General features: G+C 37.2%; 1 protein-coding gene across 1 annotated transcript in view; it reads right to left on the bottom strand.

The window, feature by feature from the left end:
* Positions 1–583: 583 nt before the first annotated feature.
* Positions 584–17831, bottom strand: part of UBE2U (ubiquitin conjugating enzyme E2 U) — a 61112-nt gene continuing 43864 nt past the window's right edge. Inside the window, exons 8-10 of the mRNA XM_012767128.2 lie at positions 16045–16126; positions 5733–5827; positions 584–1293 (exon numbers count right to left, since the gene is read on the bottom strand). Of these exons, the coding sequence (XP_012622582.2) occupies positions 1118–1293; positions 5733–5827; positions 16045–16126 (353 nt within the window). The 3' untranslated portion in view covers positions 584–1117. The remainder of the gene's footprint in view (positions 1294–5732; positions 5828–16044; positions 16127–17831) is intronic.

Here is a 17831-nt window from a genome sequence, read left to right as displayed (position 1 = left end):
AACAAAGATACAACACCAAAAGCATAATCTATAAATGAAAAAGTTGATAAGTTAGACTTTATCAAAATTAAAAAACTTCTCTTTGAAAGATACAGTAAAGACGGTGCCTTTTAAGGCACGTAGTAAAAGGTCAGAGAATGGGCACATGAGTGGGTGGCAAAACTCTAATAGTGGCATTATTGACCAAGGAAAATATGTAAAGAAGAGCGTTGGTCTCGATCTCAAAAGAACCTTTCACCAAGGGCTAGGGGGAGAAGGGGAATCCACATTGGAGTCTCAGAATGAGTGGCAAGAGATATAGCAAAAGTAATTAAGTAAACCATCCTGTTCTACTGACCAATGTCTCTATTCCAAAATCTTTTGTTTGCCCACCTCCCTCCGCCACCCTACCTCTAATTCCCAAGTCTCCTGGCTACAGGAAAAGAAAGCAATAAGTGTAACTTCCTTGTCCTGAAAGAATGAGATTATATTAAATAGAAACGATCGCTTGAGCCCAGGAGTTTGAGGTTGCTGTGAGCTAGGCTGACGCCACGGCACTCACTCTAGCCTGGACAACAAAGTGAGACTCTGTCTCAAAAAAAAAAAGAAATGAGGGGATGATTGGTCAAGGTTGGAGAGAAAACAGCATGTATCTGGGAGAACACAGAAGAGGAATATCAGTGGATAGTGACATCTCATCCCTTGAATGCGGAAGAAACTAGACAAGAAACCAGGCAGGTGTAGATAAATGTAAAGATCCCTCTACTCGGGTTCATGCCCAGCCTCTGAAGCTCCTGACTGCTCCCCTCCCTCCCAGTCTCTTTCTGACTCATGCCCAGCCTGCAGAACCTCGAGTCCAGTAGCTTAACAACTGTGGGAGTACAGTACCCGTGACTGGAATACAGCAGCGAACACCCCTAATTTGACCAACTTATTTCCAAGCAAAGAAATAGAGCTCAAAAAAGTCAAAGCAACACATTCATTGATTCATACTTATATTTCTAATTTGTACTTGCAGTGAGAGGATGAGACCAATGTGAAAAAAATGGAATCCAAGTTCTGAGAGCCTTCCCGAAGTTGCTCCATGAGGCTGAGCTGCGGTGGAGAATGTTGTTCTTTAAACCCTGGAGTGTCCGCTTTAGTCTTCTAGAGTTTCTGTATTGAGAGCGCTGGTCCAGGCTACCAGACTGTCCACTTCCTCTTCCCAGGACTCGTTATTGTCAGATGATGTAGTATCACTCTCCAACTCCTCTTCTGTTTCATAAGCCCCTGTGATAATACTTATTGCAGTCTGTGGCTCAGAAGAAATATCATCTATGGTGGGAATTATGAAAAACAGAAATTTAAGAGACATGAAAGGAAAAACAGTGAAAAGAGAAGAATTCCTGCAAAGCAAACGTTTTAACCTTTCTAAATTTCACATCTTACAATTAATTTTGTCATAAACCATGCCTTCCATTTTGCTCAGTCTTTTCATCCTTTGTTAGTCCATTCATTTAGGTGGTATTTACTGAGTCCCTGCTATACGCCGATTGATGGGTAAGGGAAAAAGGGCTCCCAGAGCACAAGAAGGGAATCACTATGTCTAAGTGAAAACAGGCTTGGACTTGAAAAGATAAGACGCAATTTGCTACACAGGGAAGGGCAGAGAAGGGAGGTCAGAGCACACTTTAGGTAGGAGAAACAGCACACACCGAGACGGAGAGGGTGTGACAGGGTTAGAGGCAATCATAGCGGACACTCCGCATGTACGCTGTGCCAGGTCTGTGCTAAGCACTCTACATAGATAATCATCTTTAACTCAGACACAACCTCAGGATGAGCAGGTATTATTATCCTTATTTTACAGATGAGGAAACAGAGTCTGAGCAACCTGTGGTAACTTGACCAAGGCCACCCATCTAATATGTTATTAGAGCTGACATCAGTTGGTGGGATGGAATGAATTTGGGGAGTCAATCACCTTGACCATTTGCTCTCTTAAAAACTCCTGGGAAGGATGCTAAGAACGCAGAACATAATGAAAACAAATATAGAAATGTTTCCTTAGAATGTAAAAAAATAAATATTATTTTGAACTTCTTTTCTCTACAAAATCTTAAGTATTATAAATCCCTCTGAAACACCTTGGATTTGGTGGTTGGAATCAATAATAAAAGTGGGGACTTTGTTACCATGTTAACAAAATAAGTTATGAAAGCACAAATTCTAACTGCCATATATTTTATATGTCTTTCTCACTTGGGATGGATCCTGGAAACTCTACCTTTTATAATTTTTTTTAGATCTTAAAGTAATTTAGTTGATAAAAATATTAAAAGCTGTGCTGATTAGCAAGCTCTGATTATTGCTGAATGGCTTATTTCCATTAACTCCTGTTATCAGTCTGGGGTCATTAGGAAAACAGAGCCACTGCAAGCAATGTAAGAGGGAGGGGTTTAATATAGGGATTTCAGATTATCTAGGTGTGGGGGGCCTAGGAGAGTGGAGGTCTGGAAAGCTACACCTGGAAGGGCTGGAGAAACAGTCACTACCTAGTTTAGCCTGATGCACTAATGTGAGGGAACCTGGAGTATGTGAAGTACAAGGAGCTGCACGCATTTAGCCACCCAAAGTGCGACAAAAATGGCAAGTTCATGGAGACATCTGTGAAGCCGCCATGTCTGTGAAGTGGGACTTTGTGAGGAGGTGTGAAATTGCTGTGTTTGAGGAAGCCACCGTGCCCAATGGGAACAACTTCCCAAACATAATGGCCTCTTCTTACTTCCTGCCTCCTAAATCTCAGTGAGTTTTTCCCATTGGCAAACCCTCTCTGCAAAAGAGGAACACAAAGTTCATTCCTTTTCTGAGTCCTACTTCCCTTTGATATCCTATATAAGTTCACTATTGCTACATAATAAACAACCACAAAATCTTAGTGACATGCAGCAGTAAGTATTTGTTTAGGTCACACATCCGAAGGTCAGTTGGAGGTTGGCTTACTTGGCTAGGGAATGGCTGGGAAACTTGGCTGTGGAAGCTCAACTCTATGTCTCGCATTTCTCTCTGTGATCAAAGGGCTAGTCCAGGCATGCTCTTGTGATGATAGCAGAAGGGAAAAAGAACAAGCCAAATCACACCAACCCTTTCCAAACCCAGGCACATCAAACCCACTAGTATTCCATTGATCAAAACAAGTCACAGGGTAAAGCTCAAAGTCAGGGAGCAAGGAAATATATTTTGCCTGTAGAGATGGAACAGGAGTGAGTATTTCTGAACAGTCGCCCAATTTATCACCACCTCTTAGGTATGGCCTCTTTCAGAGCAAAAACAAAGAATAGTCTATTTCATCTTCAAAGAGGACAAGGCTCAGCACTGGAGAGCTAGTCATTCCTCTTCTAGGCAGACATTCCTCTAGACATTCTTCTTATGGCTTACATTTTGTTTTCCCACTCATCATAAGTTTCCCCCCCTTTTTCCAAAATCACAGGGCTGCTAAGAGCATGACAATTCTCCTTCATCGTACCATCCATTCACTCGTTTGTTCATGAGCGTTGACCAGCTACTGTCTGCCACGCCCCGGGCTGTGGGAGATTGGGAGGCGAGCAGCCCCTCCCCTCAAGGAGCTCACTCTACCAAAGGAGACTGGCTGTAAAGAAACAATAACACGGTATGTGTGGCAGACACTCTGAGGTGGCCCCTTAGGGTCTCTACATCCTGGTGTTCACACCTTTCTAATCCCCTCCTTTGTAAAGCATGGGTAGGACCCAGTGACTTTCTTCTAACCAACAAAATGTGACGAAGGTGATGGGATCTCACTCCCAGGATCATGTTACATTACATAAGACTCCATCTTGCCATCAGACTTGCAGTAAAGACTTCCGCTGCTGGTTGGATGAAGAAGCCATGTTGGGGAAGCCCACATGGCAGGGAACAGAGGGCAGCCTCTAGAAGCTGATGGTAGCCTCCAAAATACACCCAGCCAGAAGCCAGGGCCCTCAGTCCTAAAGAAAAAAGAAAATGAATTCTGTCATAACCTCACTGAGCTTGGAAGCAGATTCCTCCCCAGTTAAGCCTCCAGAGTGAATGCAGCCCAGCTGACACTTTGATTACAGCCTTAGGAGCCCTTAAGCAGAGGATCCAGCTAAGCTGTGCCTGGGCTCCAGGCATATAGAAACTGTGAAATGACAAATGTGTGTTGTTTTAAGCATTAAGTGTGTGGTAATTTGTCACATAGCAGTAGAAAACTAAAAGAGCATGATGTGGCTATGATAACCACAGAGAAAGTTTTCTAGAGAAGGTAGTACCTGACTGAATTTCAAAGGATGCTTAGGTAAAAGAAGAAGAGAGAAGAGTATTTGGAATCAGGGTATGAGGAAACACAGTGTACCTCTCACATTTTTTTTTTTTTTTAATGAGGCAGGAAATAAACAATCATGGCCCACTAGGTTAATGTGGCATTGAGGGTGTGAGGAGGAGAGTGGTAAGTCACTGAAAAGACTGACAGATATTAGAACATTAAGGGTTTTCCATGTCAAAGACTCTAAATTTTATCCTGAAGGAGATGGGAAACAAAAGATTTTAGACCTGGGAGAATCGTAAGCAGATCTGAGCTGTTGAAACCAGTCTGACAAAGCATGGACAGAAACTGCTGTGTTCGTCAACTTAACCAAGTGATCTCTCCCTTGGTCAAAAACGGTGGGAATGTTGGAAGAGAGAGATTGCAGGGAGGAGTAGAGAAGACCTGGAGGAACCAGAGAGTAAGGCTGCGGAAGGCACCATTTCCTACCAGTCTTTGCAGGTACCCTGAGATCTACAAGAAAGCAGAGTTGAATGGAGAAGACTGAGGCTGGTTAACTGGAGGAGGAAATCTGAGTGTTACCGAAAAACAAGTAGGAGAAAGAGAAGTGGATACTGAGACAGAGAAAAGGTTAGGAGCAGGGCCCTTGGGGAATCACTGAATTCAAGATTATCATCTGTGCCTGGCACTTACATGCTGTTATGTTTAACAGCCAGGTGACAGGAAAAATGGTAACTAATACTTCACCTTACTTTCCAGTTTACGAAGAAATGTTACATACATGGAATCATAGAGTCACAAGAATTCCATGAGATAAGGTAGGATATTAGAAACTAATATTTGTTAAACATCTTCTAGGTGCCCAGTACTATCTGGGAATAAAGAAATTAAAGTTCAGGAGTCAGGTGGCTTTCCCATAATTACATGCAGGCTGTAATCTAAACCCAAGTTCTCTAACCCCAAATGTCATGCTTTCTCCTCTCTACTGGCTGACTTCCATTATAAGTTACCAGCCCTCTCTTCCTGTTCCAGACTCACCCTCAACTTATCCCAAAAAACGAATACTGTTTCTTTGAAAAATGTTAATTTTTAAAAGAGAATACAAAAACAACTCAACATTCTTCCTTTCTTTTCAGCCATATTGCATATGTCTCTCAATCTACAATGAGTTTTAGGGATCAGTTTATTAGTGCTCTGTTTGTTTTGGCTGCTTTTTTACATTTTGAAACTTAGCCTTACATTTTCAAATTGTGCACGAACCTATTAAAGGGTAATAAGCTTGGAAATATAAGTAAATCAATTTTTTCAAAGTTCCAATTCCTATTTTGATAGTCAGAAGGAGTTAAAGCAATCTTAAAAAGAGAAAAATGAAGTAGCCCTCATATATTCAAAATTAAACTTAATAAAAACTTAAGCATATCATGAATAATATTTTAGTTACAAAAACAAAACAAATAGGCTGAACTCAATTTACCTGGAGTCGGGCAGAGATGACCTCTCTCTGTTGAATGACTGGCTCTGTGAGGCATTCCGTCTTTCCTAGCAAACCGAGATTTGAGAGCACCAAACCTAGAAAGAGAAAAACAAGAAATTATCCAAATTCCCTAATGAAATCTGGGAAGTGTATATTACTTTTGAGAAAAATAAATGAAACAAATCAAATGAAACAGAAAAGTAGAACAATAGGCTCCGAGTATGGTGCCATAATGAGTGCTGACTAATATTAAAGTAAAATTATTTCAATATGTGCTTTTCAACAGAATAGCAGTGAGAAAAGCAAACAAGTATGATGTAAGATTGGTATTAAAAGAGTAATAAAAACACCATGTGGCATAACAAAGGGTATTAGTTTCCTAGGGCTGCCATAACAAACTACCACAAACTTAGTGACTTAAAGTAATAGCAATTTATTCTCTCACAGTTCTGGAGGTTAGATGTCTAGAATCAAGTGGCAGCAAGGCCATGCTCCCTCTGACAGCTCTAGGGAAGAATCCTCTCTTGTCTCTCCCCAGCTTCTGCTGGTCCCAGCAATCCTTGACATGCCTTGGCTTGTGGCATCACTCCAATCTCTGCCTCCAGCATCACGTGCCCTTCTTCCCTGTGTGTGTCTCTCTGTGTCTTCTCCTCTTCTTATAAGCACACTAGTCGCTGGATTTAGGGCTCAGCTTACTCTAATATAGCCTCAGCTTAACAAATTACATCTGCAAAGGTCCTATTTTAAACTAATGTCACATGCTGAGGTTCTAGGGGGATATGAATTTGGGGGTGGGGTACACTATTCAGTCCATTACACGAGGGAAAAATTCTATCACAAAAATTCATGACTTATTCTGGAAAAAAACAATAGGCTGGCAGGAGACATCAATGAACCCAAGTCAAGCTATTGAAGCATTTCCTTGGAGAAGGAGTTCATATATGGAAATGTAAAACTTTTACAAAAATTTCCTTTGGGGATGACTACCTTTTGGGATATATGATGACAAGAAAACGTTGGGTGAAAAAGTTGTTTACTGAGGAAAATTAAGTGGCCTATGAATGCTTTTGTCCCACAGGTGTACTCCACTTACGTAATACTACCAAAAAGTTCATTTATTTAATAAATATTCATTGAGCACCCACCTTGTGCCAGACATTATTCTAGGAGCTAAGGATACAGGAAGAACAAGGCAGACAAGGTCCCTGACTCCACGAAGAAGAGACAAAGATGAAAAAAGCCAAGATGTATTAGTAGTAACATGTTCTATAATGAAAACAAAGCCTCTCGTAAAATGTGTGGAAGTAGTGAGAGCAGACATCCTTGTCTTGTTTCTGACTTTAAGGGCAAAACATTCAGTCTTTCACCATTATATATAGTGTTGGCTATAATTTTTTCATATATATGCTCTATCAGGGTTAGGAAGTTCTTTTCTTTCCTATTCTTAATTTACTAAGAGGTTTTTTTTTTTTTAAATCAGGTATGAGCATTAAATTTTTTTCACCTATTGAGAGGATAATGTGGTTCTTTCGTATTCTATTTTACACTGCTTAAATTTTTTGAATGTTAAACCAAGGTTATTATTCTAGTATAAACCCCACATGGTCATGATAAATTTTCATAATTATTTAAAATTATTTATCATAATTAATCATGACCAAGTGGGGTTTATACCAGGAATATAATCTTGATTTAACATTTAAAAATGTCAAACATAGGCCGGGCGCTGTGGCTCACGCCTGTAATCCTAGCTCTTGGGAGGCCGAGGCGGGCGGATTGCTCGAGGTCAGGAGTTCAAAACCAGCCTGAGCAAGAGCGAGACCCCGTCTCTACTATAAATAGAAATAAATTAATTGGCCAACTGATATATATATAAAAAAAAAAATTAGCCGGGCATGGTGGCGCATGCCTGTAGTCCCAGCTACTCGGGGGGCTGAGGCAGAAGGATCACTCAAGCCCAGGAGTTTGAGGTTGCTGTGAGCTAGGCTGACGCCACGGCACTCACTCTAGCCTGGACAACAAAGTGAGACTCTCTCTCAAAAAAAATAAATAAATAAAAAATAAAATAAAATAAAATAAAAATAAAAATGTCAAACAATGTTAAAAGCCTGTATATTATATATAAAATATATTTGCTAAAATTTTTACATTTGTGTACATGAAATGTTTGCTCTGTAATTTTCTTTTTGATGCACTGTGTTTGGTTTTGTTATTGAGATAATGCTGACTCTATAATGTCCTGGGAAGTGTTTCTTTCTATTCTATTTTCTGAAAGAGTTTGTGAAAAATTCTCTAGGGAAGCCATCTGGGCTGGGAGTTGTCTTTGTGTAAAGGCATTTAACTATAAATTCAATTTCTTTATTAGATATAGGAATATTCAGGTCATCCATTTCTTTTTAAGTGAGCCTTGGTAGATGTTTTCGTTTAAGAAATTTGTTCATTTCATCTATGTGGTTAGATTTAGGTCTGAAAAAATCTTTATTTACCTTCATTTTAGAGAGATATTTTCACTAGATATAAAATTCTAGGTTTAACAACTTTTAAGCACTTTAAAGTTGTCATTTCTTATATTTTGGCTTGTAAGATTATTTCTGATATGAAGTTATTGGTTGTTCTTATCTTTGCTCCTCTATGTGTAAAATGTGAAGTTTCTTTTCATCCTTTGCTACTTTTAAGATTTTTCTCTTTATTTCTGAGTTTTAGCAATTTGATTATGATGTGCCTTGGTATGGATTCTTTATATTTCTGTTTCTTGGGATTCATTGAGCTTCTTAGTCTGTGAGCTTATAGTTTTTCATCAAATTTGGAAAATTTTCAGCCATAATTATTTCTTTTTTTTTTTTTTTGAGACAGAGTCTCACTTTGTTGTCCAGGCTAGAGTGAGTGCGGTGGCGTCAGCCTAGCTCACAGCAACCTCAAACTCCTGGGCTCAAGCGATCCTCCTGCCTCAGCCTCCCGAGTAGCTGGGACTACAGGCATGCGCCACCATGCCCGGCTAATTTTTTATATATATATCAGTTGGCCAATTAATTTCTTTCTATTTATAGTAGAGACGGGGTCTCGCTCTTGCTCAGGCTGGTTTTGAACTCCTGACCTTGAGCAATCCGCCCGCCTCGGCCTCCCAAGAGCTAGGATTACAGGCGTGAGCCACAGCGCCCGGCCTCATAATTATTTCTTTAAATATTTTTTTCTGTCCCCTCTTCCGGGACACCAATCACATGTATTTTACACCACTTGATATTGTCCCATGGCTCACTGAGGCTCTTTTTTATCAATTTAATTTTCAGTCTTTTGTCACTCTATTCCTATTTCTAAGAGTTTATATTGCTATACTTTCCTGTTCATGGGTCATTTCTTCTGTAGTGTCCCATTTGCTGCTCTTCCCATACAACATATACTTTTATGATTTTTTATTTATTTTTTATCTCTAGATGTTCCACTGATCTTTTGTATATCTTCCATTTCTTGCATATATTTTATAAGATGTATAATAGATGCTTTAAGGTACATATTTACTAATTCCATTCTCTCTGTCATTTATGGATCTATTTATTTTTCTTTTGCTTATGGGTCACATTTTCTTGCTTATTTGCATGATTGGTGATTTTTGATGGGATGCTGCATATTGAAAATTTTGTTAGGTGCTGAATTTTGTTATATTCCTTTAAATATGGTTGCCCTTTGTTCCAGCACACAGTTCAGTATTCTGTGAATCGGTTTGATACCTTCAAAGCTTGCTTTAAAGCTTTCTTATAAGTTTAGGAGACCTTTTAACTGGGGGCTAATATGGCTCCACTACTAAAGCATGACCCTTCTGAAATCTAGTCAATGTTAATTAAATTATTAAGTCTCTCCACTCTAGTTGGCAGGAGCACACATAATTTCCAGCTCTCTGTGAACTTTGTGTGAGTTTTTTTAAAAAAATCATTAAGATCTGATTTTCCTTAGGGCAAATATAACTTTGGAAAATAACCTATTTTATACCTGTTCTTACCTACTGATAAACCTTCGTCCTCAAAAAATGATATAGGCATTATTTCCCTTTTTATTCAACCATTTGCCTTTATATAACTACAAACAAATTATAAAAACAAAAATGGGTTAGTGTCACCAAAGAAATGCAAATTAAATGACTGTGAAGTACGATGCCATAATTATTGAGTTAAAAAGCGAAATGAAAAACCTTAATGCTTGCTCATTTTTTAATTCTCACATAGTCTTGCTGGCACCATAGATTGCAACATGTTCTTGAAAAGTAGCTTTACATGCATAAGAAGAATCATAAAACTTAACCGTATCCTTCCATTAGTAATCTGACTTTTGGTAACATGTTCTTGACTTTCTTCTCATGCCTCTATTTCTCTGGTAAAATATAAACTAACATGCCTCTGGAGAATATACCCCCTCTCCCTCTCACCCCTGCTCAGATGGAGGATATGAGCAAGGCCTAAGCCAATCCACGTATCATGTTTCTCTGATCACAGACAGGGGGACTCAGGGGGTGGGAAAGAGGGGCCTGAGAGAACACACATGAGATCCCCATAAAATGTGGGAGCAGAACACCAAAGAAGCAATTTTCTTAGGGGAAAAAAGGCAATTTGTGTTTGTGACTCAAATTAAAACTCCTCCTTTTCAGGAGAGAAAAAGGTGGGGAGCAATTTTAAGCTATGGTGTTTATAATAGAGAAGGCACCCCTGGATCCTGTGCTGCCTCCAGAAATCCATGGTAAAGTTTTGGGGCTACATTCTGAGAAATTGATAAAATTAATCATACCCACAAGAGAGTATCAATAAACAGTATGGAATTCATAAAAATCAGTTGAAAGAACTGAATGTGTTTATTCTGAAAAGGAGAAGATTGAAGGGGAGGTTGAAGAAAGACATGATGGCTATTTTCTGAGACTTCAAGAGCAATTCCACAAACCAGAAATAGCCTTATTGTGTGTTGCTTCAAAGGACAAGCAGCAATACTTTCTTCTCTGCCTTAGTGGCCTCCCTTTGAATCATGCCTTCTACCTATCCCCAAAGCCATCCCCAGGTCCTCAGTGTCTGACATGGTACCAGACATATTTAGGGCATGGGTTGAGCTAATGGGAAAAACATGGGTTGTGGCATCTGTCAGGCCTGGGTTTGAATTTTGTCTCTGTTACTAAGTATATAACCATAGGGAATTTTATTTTATTTTTTAACTTTTCTACACATCTTATTTATAAAATGGTGATAATTTCTCATTTTCTGGGAAGTTTTGAAGACAAACATAAAAGCACATAGTACAAATTCAATAAAAATCTGTTAAATGCATGAAAGGAATCTGGAATGGTTGATTATCATTAGTTTTTTTTTTAAAGGGTTCTATATTTTTTCTCTTGTCTATATTAAAAAAATATATGCCATGTACATTCTAATGCTAATTCTCTCTTTAGCCACAAGATGGCACTCAAGATTTAATCTTTGGGGAATAAAAAAAGCTAGCATGCATCCTTAAAAATGCATTAAATATATAATTATGTAAACCTATAAAAACAATATTCAAATTCAATAACCCCAAAAGGATAGCACAAAAATATATTAAATGAATATACTCAGCATGAATGTTTTCCACGTAACTGGAGAAAAGGAAATCAAACATAGGTATACTAAAAGAAAGATTACTTGTGTTTTTGTCAGTTAAAACACAGGCTCACAAAATCAGACTCTAAAGGAACTTAAAAATAATATGTATTAACTCCTAAATTTAAAAGAAAGGACAACTAAGTACAGAGTACATTTTATAAATATAATAAAATTTTATATTGGTATATGATATTGCACAGATATTCTTTTCTTTTTTATATAGGAGAAAGGAACTAACATTGTTTAGTAATGGAATTTGATGCTGACCAAAAAAAAAGAAACCCATAACTTTTCTGCAAAACATAGACTTGATTTGTGCTTGTAATTCAGTAGGCAATATTTTTATACTTATCTGTACAATTTAAGCTTTTAATAAGTACATATTAGTAGACAAGAGGAAATAATTTATTTTCAAATAAAATTTGTGTTTAATGATAACCTCAGAAAAACTGGTTAATCTATTTGTGCCTCAGTGTCTCTCATTGGTAAACTGGAGATAATATTTACTTCCACCTTTACAGAATTTATGCAAAGGAAGATCTTAGGGGTAGGAATCTAGTTGGAAAGGTGGCTAGAAATCTTACTTTGAAGCTGTGTCAGCCTGGCAGGCAAAGCAGTTGATTTGTCACGGTGTTGAAGGAGCTGATTAATCTTATTGGTGGGTTACACTGGCAGTGGGACTGTCAAGTCCACAAGGTGGCCAGTATGACATTAGGAAATGAAGGGAGGATGCTTGGCACACAAAAGGCACTGTTCCCTCTATACTTTCTTGCTATAACAAGAGCAATATTCTTTTCTAAAACTCTCTTGGATATAAAACTCCACTAGAATTGATAACTTTTATTTAAGTAACTTGCTAGCTGCTAAAGCTTAGATTACTGGCATAGATTTTTCCATTATCACTTAAGCAATATTAGCTATAGAGCATGATACAAAGTTTTGTATGTGCATAAGCAAGAACACTCAAAATAATAGCTTTTGCTGCTTTCTGATTTTATATCTTTCACTATTTCTCCGGAGAAAATAAATACAAACTACTTATTAAATTATAGAGTCATATTCTTTCCCATGTCTTGGTAAAAATAAAGCATTTGCATGAATCTTCAAAAGGCAGTCAAGGCAACAGGAAAAGAAAAAAAAGGCCTTAGAAATGAATACCAATCCAAATGATTAATTAATGAATATTTATAAGGTGTTTATAATGACAATAGGTTTCTATTAATAGTAACTAAAACATGTGTAAAATTAAAGAATTTGCATAAAATATTCACAAGTCATTTATATTTCCAGTTTTCAATCACTGTTTATAAAATTATACCCTAGAACTCCCAAAATAGAACCTTAATTTCTACATTAGAATGAACCTTAATAGAAGTCTGCACCTAAATTTTTTCCTAAAATTAACTGCTTTCACATTTAATCCTACTCTTAAATGGGGAAAAAGGATAGGTATGCATCTTTCAAAGAACATTAATTGAGTGCCTACTATTTGCCAGGCTCCGATGCTAAGTACAGAGAATGCAAAACTACACCAATGCCCTTGTCCTGGTCATTGTTCATGAACAGATGCATTTCCACACTGCAGATGCTGAAAGAGACAGTAACAGAGTACCTCGAGGAAAGAGAGGCAAGGGAACTGGGCACGCCTGAGCATGGCTGGGACTGTTCCCACAGCGATGTTTGAGCAGATTTCCATGCCACCCTTGTGAAGCACTTTTCCAGGCATAAGAAAATGATGGAGGCAGAGTGGAGAAGGAAAAAGTACCATAGGGGGGTGGGTGATGAGAAATTACTCAATGTGTACAATGTGTGTTATTTGGGTGATGGACACCCTAAAACCCTGACTTGACCACTATGCAACCTATGCATGTAACAAAATTGCACGTGTACTCCATAAATTTGTACAAAGAACCATAGTCATAATGGGACTAAAATAAATGTGGCCATGATAAGTGTTGTTTTCTAATCTGAGAAAAGTTGACAATTTTTATGTGTTTCTGACAAAGATTATTTTTATTTTCTGAAAAGTTGGTGGGGGTGGGCATGGGCTTTCACCTTCTTTTCTCCTCAGGAACTAATATTTATTGAATGCTCATGGGCTACAATGTATTATTTTATATATATGATTTCATTCAAGAGATCAAATGGAAGACAACTTTGCAAGGTAGGTAATGTTACCTCCTTTTAACAGATAAGGAAACAAGTTCAGAGTGGGTAAGAATTTCTCCAAGGTCTGCCTGACTCTAAAGCCTGACTCTTTCCTCATGTTGCTCGCAAAGAGAGATTTTCCATCTGCAAATTGAACAAAGGCCACAGGAGAAAAAGCATGAACAATAGCGAACCTTATGAATGCTTACTATGTGCCAGATACTGTTTGAAACATTTTTTATATATTAATTTATTTAATCCTCAAAACTTCTTTGGGAGGTAGGTTATACTTATGACTGCCATTTAATAGATAAAACTGACACGCACAAAGAAACCAGCTAACTTGCTCAAGGTCACCCAGAGCTGGTACTTGGCAGAGCCAGAATTCAAATCCAGACAGTCTGGCTCCAGTGCCCCTGTGCTTAAGTGCTTCACATTCTGCCTTTTCCCTCTGACCAAATCCTAACTCTAGGCCACCAGCAAAGATCCTGTGGAGAAAGATATCCCAGGCAGAAGGCACAGAGTGGTGATGAGATCTTAGGTCTCTGAATAATAGTGAAAAATAATAATTTACTGTAGCTTAAGAATTGAGTATTGATGGATGAGGAAGGGGAGGAGGGGAGGAGAATAGAATAGTATCAGGAGTGACAGCATTTCCTTAATGTTATTCAAATAAAAGGTTCTCAATTTGTGTTTTCTGTTTTTTGGGATTTTTTTTTGAAATGGGATATTTCAAGGACAAGGGATACTGTAAGGACAGTATTTGCAAATATTAAAAACAGAGAGATGCATAATGGTATTGAATAATATGCACATACAGACCAAGTACTCACTTGCATAGATCCAGCCCCAAACATTTTTATATGAGTTTCTATGAATTGACCACTTTATCACAACTCATGTATTTTGATGAACTTAAGACTTTTGATAATTATCTGAAAAGAAGTTGAATTTCACCATTCTTTCAATTTTTACTTTATCCCTACACATTTGCATACTCAAATATTTATACCACAATAAGATGCAGATAAATGCAATGTCTTTTTAAAAATTTATTTCAATAGTTGGGTTTTTGGACTAATTAAGTCTAAACTTCACAAGAAGCAAGTATCATTTGGTCTAAATATATTCTCATCAACCACCAGATGGCATAAGGTGTGAGAGTTTTATTCTGACAGGGTCACTATGCACATAATAATTTGACCTATAACTTGAAAATAATGTATTTGGAAAAACGTTCCAGTACTCAAACAACTCATAATTATTTTAGCCATATGTAGAAAAGGATGGATAAATTGAAAATGACGTGGTCCTACTTTTTCTAAATTTAGGAGTTCTGTGGGATGTTGGCATAACATAATGAATCAATGATCAAACAAGTAAAATAGTTCTGTTAAAGGAAATAAAAAAGGAAGTCATGTCAAAGCAAAATTAACCTTAGATTCTAAGTAGATTTCTTCAACTAGAAAAGAAACTTAAAACATGCCTTCAAGAAAAAAACAAAATATTTTTGTACTCCTTCAAATTGTGCTTAATAGTAATAAAAACTTTTCTACTGCTTATAATATATCCTGAAAGCAGACAAGTATCAAATGCAAAATGTTTTTTCCACTTTGGCTTGAAGGAAAGTTGTTGCACAATCAACTGAGAAAAGAAAATTCAACTGAAAAGCCCGATCGGAACCATGATGTGAAAGAGTAGGGAAGTATACTTTTGGAACCTCAATTTCCACACAAATCTGAAATACAGCATATTATTTTTGTTAATCCTGTATTTTCATCTAGAAAAGAGGGCACATTGCTAATGGCACATTGAAAAGCTAAAATATGGGGTAAATGTAAAATATAGAATCTTTAATTTCCCTAGCTGTATAGCAGCACATTTACTAAGTACCTTGAAATAAACGCACCAGAATAAAAGACTAGCACAACACAGCCCGTACCACAGAACTGAAATGGGATCTTTGCTTAGCATAATGAAGCACAAAAACTGCCTTCCGGAGTCCAGAGACCAAAGAGGAGATGAAGGTTCATTCCTTCTTTAATGTGGTCTAAGAGTCAATAATTTCTAAAGGTATTATAATAATTTATGTTTGTATTTTACTATATACTTCCTCATTAGATTTAATACATTTGATTCCTGAGTGAGAAATCTGTGGAAGAAGAAAAAATATCTGGAGCTATGAAAAGGATGAAAAGCTAACTGGTGATATATAAACAACTTTTTTGGCTTTTTTTACTATTTCTAAGTCATATGTTGATAAAGGAAATGAGAGTACAAGGATTATTGGGGAGGTTATTGTGGGATTTCTTCACTGTGGCTCATGTCCTATCTGTATCTTTGGCAGGCAATAGGTAGCAAAGATATTTCCCACCTGGGTTCATATGAAAAGAAGAAATGATGCTTTCTTATTCCTGTTCTTATGCTTCAAAAAGGGCATAAGTTGCTATTTCCAAGGGTTTCTTCTGATGGTTCAGTTAGATAGTAGAAAATGGAATAATAGACATTTCAAGTTATAGTATAATCCATTCAAGGCACTTACAATTTCTTACCTCAACTTCCACTCTTTAGGATATTGTAGATCCATTTTCCTCCATTTATAATATTGTCCAATGAAATTTGGATCTTCGAGCACTGAAATTAGAGTATTAAAAAAAGGAGCTATGCATACATTCTTTAATAATAGTTAAAAGTTTAAAATAATTCACTTTTCATTAAGTTGACATGTGGCAATAACATACATTATATAATTCAGGTCATATAACAATACTCAGAAACTTTCCAAATTTCTCCCTTTTATTGGAACCTTGTAATGTTACATATTGTTTGAAATAAGAAGACTGTGACTTGGACATTTTTTTCATTATAATGACATTTGTTTATATATCATTTATCGTGTTAAATAAAATTTATAAGAGACCATTGGTTTGGACTGAGCTCCTGCACTAGGCTCCAATACACCAAACCAAAATGGAGTCACTCACGTTAAACACCATGCAATCAAACTGAAACTTTAAGGAAGCAGGAAAATCCCTAAATGGTTTTCTTTCTTTTTTTTTTTTTTCAAAAGAAGATATTGCCAGCAACCAATCTAGAAGAGGCCCAGTTAACTTGAACTGTCCCCTCTGCTTTAACCCTTACAAGGAAAAGTAACCTGAAGTACCTTATGTTAACCCATCCACTTTTTGTATTATTCTGTTTTCTTGTTCCTACACTAATTGCCTTGTAAAAACCACTGTTCTGTCATGCTCAGCAGAGCACACATCTATTTTTAGATGAGATGCCACTCCATTCATCAATTGCTAATAAAAGCCAATTGGATCTTTAAATTTATTGAAATTTTGTTTTATAATAATAGTAATAAGGGAAGTATTAGAATAACACATATAAAAACCAAAGGATATAGTTGAACAAAATTCGAATTCAGCACTTCAAGTAGCAAAAAAAAATTTGGGAGTTGGAAGTGACATTACAGATCTTACTTGATCTTTCACAAAGCAAGGATCTCTAATGGATGATCAGCCAGGCTCTGAATGAATCCCTTGCCAACTCCGGAAAATGCACCGCACCGCTTTGCTGTTGGGAGGCTGCCCATTCTGTTGACAGATAAAGGTTATGGTGTCCTCCCTTAACCTGAGTGCTGCCGAGTTTCCACTGGTCCTAGTTCCAGCCTCTGGAGCAATGCTAAATTCATCCCTCTCCCACAGGAGAGAGCCCTCTAATATTTGAAGGTAGTTCACAGGGAAGCCTCAGTTCTTTCAAATTTTTTCCTTAGGATATGATTTTCTACAGACAACTATCTTTATCATCCTGGTGGTGAATTTTGTTGATGTTTCTACTTTGCTTCCAAAACTGGATCAGGATCTTGATTTGGTTTGAAGCAAAGACGTAAATGGGATTACTACCTCCCCTGATCTCTGCACTACACTTCCATCAATTCAGCTCAGATCTGCATTAACATCTTCCGGAAATCACATCATATCACCACTGGCTCATGTCTTTGGGGTTAATTATAAGCCTTATGCCTTCATTTAAATTCATGTAATACTTACTGAAAACCTGTTTAAAGTACTGGTAATTTTTACATGAAATACTATTAAGCCAGATCATATGGCTACATACACTTATCTATCTCCGTATTTCTTATTATTGTTCTGAGTTTACTTAACCAGCTAGATGCTCTCCAACAGTTTTGCCCTTATCTGGGGCTTCCTTTCTAATAATGATTAATTTACTCCCTTTTAGCTTGGTGACATTTGCCATTGATATAAAAAAAAAACATTTAAACTGAATAGTTTTTCTTTTTTTCCTATTAATATTGCATGATTTTCTCCATCAA

This window comes from Microcebus murinus, chromosome 2 (assembly GCF_040939455.1).
Source record: "Microcebus murinus isolate Inina chromosome 2, M.murinus_Inina_mat1.0, whole genome shotgun sequence".
NCBI classification, from domain to species: Eukaryota; Metazoa; Chordata; class Mammalia; order Primates; family Cheirogaleidae; genus Microcebus; species Microcebus murinus.
The sequence above is the reverse complement of the archived record's forward strand: the minus strand, read 5'-3'. Positions and strand labels throughout refer to the sequence as shown.